General features: G+C 28.4%; 1 protein-coding gene across 1 annotated transcript; it reads left to right on the forward strand.

The window, feature by feature from the left end:
- Window positions 1–1,063: 1,063 nt before the first annotated feature.
- Window positions 1,064–4,868, forward strand: LOC109815785 (cytokinin dehydrogenase 2). The gene is made up of 5 exons (XM_020380581.3): window positions 1,064–1,744; window positions 1,929–2,056; window positions 3,277–3,546; window positions 3,743–4,011; window positions 4,410–4,868. The coding sequence occupies exons 1-5, from the start codon at window positions 1,126–1,128 to the stop codon at window positions 4,693–4,695; spliced, it is 1,572 nt and encodes a 523-aa protein (XP_020236170.1). The 5' UTR covers window positions 1,064–1,125; the 3' UTR covers window positions 4,696–4,868.
- Window positions 4,869–5,685: the final 817 nt, after the last annotated feature.

Consider the following 5,685-nt stretch of genomic DNA (forward strand, 5'->3'; position numbering starts at 1 on the left):
ATATGTAATTAAATTTTAAATTATAATAAAATTTTCCAGCTTTACTAGTATAATAAAATGTGGTGAATTTTTGTAACTAAAACATGACTCATGTTGGGAATATTTTTTAACCGAAATATGTGTGTCTTCAAAAAGGAGTTTGTGGATATTGTGAATGTGCTACACTTAATAGAATTCAGATCTTGATCGTGACTAAGTGCTAAGGTGATGAAAGGATTTTCATTTTCTTTTTATGAACAGTTAATAAATCCAATGTACCACTTAAAAGCTATATATAAATATGTATTATATGTGTTTGGATTTAGCAGCATGTTGTATACTTCTATTTAATATATTTTTTGTTTACTGATTAAAAAAAATCGAAATGTAAGGAAATTTTTTTAACAAAATGTAATACATATGAAAAAAAAAATATATATATATATATATATATATATATATATATATATATATATATATACCGTGCAAATGGTTTCATTATAATAATCGTGGCATGATAATTAAGAAGAGAAAAAAAACATTATTAATAAGGTATTAAAAAAATGAGATATTTAAAAAGGAAGAGTGTTGATCTCTTGGTCCTAGTTACATGAAAGATAGAACTCTTTCGAGTATTTATTTGCTCAATGGTGTTACAATCTAGGCTTTGTCTCATCAAAAATGATTCATAATTAGTTATAATTATGAAGGGATATCTAAAATAATTCAACAACTTCTTTAAGAGGATTGGAAAATACGAGATAGGATACTTTTTCGTTGTCTAGCATTTGGTTTTCATGTATGAAACAGTAGTCAGCTGGGTTTTATTTTCACTAGTAATCTACAAGGAAATCAACTTTAAGAGAAAATGATAGAATTACATCATATCTCAATCACATATTCGTAAGGATGGGTAACTTGTACCTTCATCCTCTTTCATTAATAAAATTTCTTTGCTGTTAAAAAAAAAAAAAAAAAAAAAAGAAAACAAAAGAGTGTTGATCTATCTTTAGTTCTTTACATTTCTTACGTAATAGAATTTCTTCTTCATGTTCCTTTTAGTAGTCTATAAATATGCACTAACTAATTGGAAGAAATCGCACACTACCCAAATTAATTCTCTTTTGTCCCTCCTAGCTAAGAAAAATGTTGAGCAACATAGTCTTTTCAAAAGTTACGATCGTACTATGGCTATTGAGCATATTGCTCACACCAGCACAATCACATCCACGACGGTTGTCAGCATTCCACCCACCCAAAGACCTTGCTCCAAAGTTTACACGAAACCCTCAAGCCCTCTCACTAGCCTCAAATGATTTCGGGAAAATAGTTCACAAAACCCCAAAAGCAGTTTTTGAGCCATGTTCCGTTGAAGATATCTCAGCTTTGATAAACTTCTCAAACTCTCTTCCCACTCCTTTCACCATAGCCACTAGAGGGCGAGCCCACTCGGTTAGTGGTCAAGCCATGACGCAAGATGGGGTGGTGCTGAACATGACTAACCTAAATGCTTTCAAACATGGGTCAAGAATTAAGGTTGTTTGTGATGGGAAGAGTTCATGGGGTTGTTATGCTGATGTGGGTGGTGAGCAATTGTGGATTGATGTGTTGAATGCAACCCTTAAACATGGACTCACTCCTCTCTCTTTTACTGATTATTTGTATTTGACGGTTGGGGGCACGCTCTCTAATGCTGGCATCAATGGTGGAACCTTTCTGTTGGGACCACAGATCTCCAATGTTCTTGAATTGGATGTTGTTACAGGTATGATTAATTAGGGCATTGTATGAATTAATTTGATTTTTTTTTCTTAAATAGTTTCTGCTACCATTGTACGTTACATGAAAATAAGTTCATTTTCTGTTATTATTTATTTTTCTGTAATACATCTCTATGAGTATGTGCATGTTTGTTTTCCGCATATAAACTTTATATGTGGTCTTTACAGGGAAAGGAAAATTTGTGACTTGCTCTCCCGAGAAAAATTCAGAAGTATTTTATGCTGTTCTTGGAGGATTAGGTCAATTTGGAGTGATAACAAGAGCAAGAATACCTCTAAGACCTTCACCTACGAGGGCAAGTATCGTTTTGTCCCTTTTCATGCAAGTTTACTTTTGCGTAAAAACTACAATTAATCTGTTGTGGAAAAAAAAAACAATTAATGTATGATTCTCATCAATATCAGTGACAATCACAATTTAAAACTTTTTTCTTTTAGTTTTAAGATACAAGTTAATAAATTATATTAGATCAAGTAGTTGATTAATTAATTAGTAGAAATAATCAATCTATGATCTGGCATATCCATATAATCAAGCTACAAAAAATAATCCTATAACATCATTATGCCTTTGACTTTGTGTGTTTCTTATTCTCAAGCTTTGAACTTTGTGAGTTGATGACAAAGATATAAAGGTATCCACCTCAAATCCAAGAGCTTGAAATGGCTAATAGAGTTGCCAACTAAGATGGCACAAAAGTTTGATAACCCGATTAATTCTCTAACTTTAATTTTTATACCAACACCTGTTGCAACAAGTGATGGATATTTAAATATACAAGTCATTTATTTAAAACATAAACATAATAAAAAAAAATTCTATAAACTTTTAAACAATGTGCAATCCCATTATCTTTTAAGTCGTAAACAAAAAGCTTGTGGGTCCACTTTTTAGCACAAGATATTCAAAGATGAACAAAACTAAAAGACTTCAAAGTTATTCATTTATCTCTTTTATCTGCAACGACAAAGCTTGAAATTACAAAATCCCCACTATTTGTTAAGTTATTTATTTTATAACTAAATTTATTTTTAATTCCTACAAAATAAATAAATTTTAATTTAGGACTTTGTAAAAGATTTGTTTTTATCCTTTTAAAATTAAGAATTATTATTTTTAATTCTTATTATTATATAATTATTTTTAATTATTTATTTATTTGTTAAAAAAATTAAGTAATAATATTAAGTATTACTCACAACGGTTAATGTAATATCAAGTCAATATATAATACTTCTAAAAATTTTATTAATCACTAAAAAATTATTTATTTATCATAAAATAAATATTAATTAAGAAAAAAAATAATGACTTTATTTGATTTTTTTAGTGATAAAATAATAATGAAAAAAATATATGTTGTGAGAACTAAAATCAAAATTTATATATTTATTAATGATAAAAACAATATTTACTTATTTTGAAAATTAGAAAAAAAAATATAAGAATTAAAATCAAATTTTACTTATTTTATGAGAATTAAAATCATGTTAAAGGCTTTATTTTATCTCGCAGGTTTATTGGATCCATTTGCTTTACAACAACTTCACGACATTTTCTAAAGACCAAGAATATTTGATCTCATTTAATGAAAGGAGTGATACTAATGCAGCAGATTATATAGAAGGTCAACTTCTACTGATCAATCAATCGCCACTAGACCTTTCCTTTTACGAACCTTCTGATCAACAAAGAATAACTTCCTTGGTAACTCAATATGGCATTATCTATGTCTTAGAGATTGCCAAATATTATGACAACAACAATGAAGCACGTGTCGAACAGGTAACTTTGAAACAATTGTAGTTTTTGCTGTTTATTAGGTACATCTTTTTAATTTTTATATTTTTATAAGATTAAGTCAATTTATTAATAACAAATACAAAAGATTCTCGAATCCAAGAGAGACCATACCATATGTCAAACTCATTCAAATCAAATATCGTTACAAACTCATTTTTCTTAATAATTTCTTGAGCAGGAAGTCGCAAATTTGGTCAAAGGGTTAAATTTTTTACCCACATTTATGTTTAAAAAAAATGTATCATACGAGGAGTTTCTGGGTAGAGTTCATGCTTCGGAGCTATTACTTACGTCGCAAGGAGTTTGGGATGTTCCTCATCCTTGGCTGAACATGTTTGTTCCAAGTTCTCAAATCTCAGATTTTAATGAAGGTGTATTCAAGGACATTATTCTTAAGCAAAATATTTCTCCCGGTGGTTGTTTAGTCTACCCCATGAATCGAAACAAGTAAGTTTATTAGATTAATTAATACTAAAAAAGTGGCAAAAGATTTATCAAAATTATGTACAACCATGTTAAAATAATATTTGATTAACAGAAATCGCATTTAAATTAATTTTTTATTATCAGTTTTGAAACATTGTATGAACAATGTCCCTGCACAAAAAAGAAATCATTTATTGTCTTAATATCTCATTTCCAAAAACTTTTTGATCAAGAAAAACGATGCATCACTAGAAGATCAAGCATGTTATTTCTTTAACCACATGTTACTTTTTTATTAAGAGAACTATGGACATGAAATGGGAACAACTTATTTTTTATCCAAATTATTTGCTATCATATCTACATGGATGTTTACATGTGTGAGAATTAAACTCAATGAATATGTTGATAATTCACAGGTGGGATGATAGGATGTCAGCAGTTACACCGAAAGAAGATGTTTTCTATTCTGTAAATCTTTTTCGTTTTGCGGTTCAAAATGTGGAGAAATATGAAGTTCAAAACCAAAAAATATTACAGTTCTGTAAAGATGCAGATATTAAGATCAAGGAATATCTTGCCGGTAACAAAACACATCAAGAATGGGTGGAACACTTTGGCCTCAAATGGAAACTTTTCAAAGATAGAAAAGCTAAATTTGATCCCAACAGAATATTATCACCTGGTCAAGGAATTTTCCAATAAACAATGTGTTGTGTTATATTCCCAATGTCATATGTTATGGGTGTTTTATTTCATATTTTTAATTGATGAGCGTGTTAGAAACATTCAGAGCTCTGGAAATAACTTGATGTATGAGTGAAATGACTTATTTGAAAATTTATGGAATAAAAATTTATATGAGTTTGAATTTCTTATTTTATTATAGTTTTATATGTGTGGATTATTCATTGCAAATTCTAAAGATAATCTCTTTTCGTTTTTTCACTTAAACAAATTAGGCCGTACTCAAGGCAATATTTTATATTTATACATAATTGGTTAGTATAATTTTGAAACATGCTAAATTGATATATTCAATCGTACATGAATTTGATTTAGATTATTAGATATAAACAAGTCACATAAAATAGATTTTTATAAGAATACATTGATCACTACAAGAAAATATCTCTACATTAGACTCGACTAAAGACCAACACTAAATAACAAAAGTCAAGTTTAAATTAAATTTATTATCAATTTTAAAGTTGTCTGTAATTATTTTGACACTAACTACATCTTGTCGGTCTTATAGAATGTCACTCGGTCAAGTTAACTATAATTCATCATTAACTCATCATACTCCAATTTTTTTTAAGGAAAGTAATAGAAATTATTTTATTATTCTTAATGTTAGTTTCTATATCTTTTCTCCACACAAGCTTTTTGAATTCTCTTTCTTTCTCTCTCCCTGCTCTTCATGTGTGTTTGTGTCACAAATTTCTTTTCTATTTTTATTCCCAATTCATATTGATGGAAACACTTGACTAATCCACTTATCAATTTGAGGTATCAGTAATTGAGGTAAAATTCGAGTTTTGGTTTAATTTTTTTTCGTACAAATTCTTCATTTGTTTTATTCTCTTCTAGATATAAAATTTGTTTATTCATGATTAAAAATAGTTTTTTTCTTAGATCTAAATTTGATTATGAATTTCATTTTAGATCTAAATCTAAAATCCCCTAAATCAA

The sequence above is a fragment of the Cajanus cajan genome, chromosome 1 (genome assembly GCF_000230855.2).
Source record: "Cajanus cajan strain Asha chromosome 1, NIPB_CcT2T_4, whole genome shotgun sequence".
NCBI classification, from domain to species: domain Eukaryota; kingdom Viridiplantae; phylum Streptophyta; class Magnoliopsida; order Fabales; family Fabaceae; genus Cajanus; species Cajanus cajan.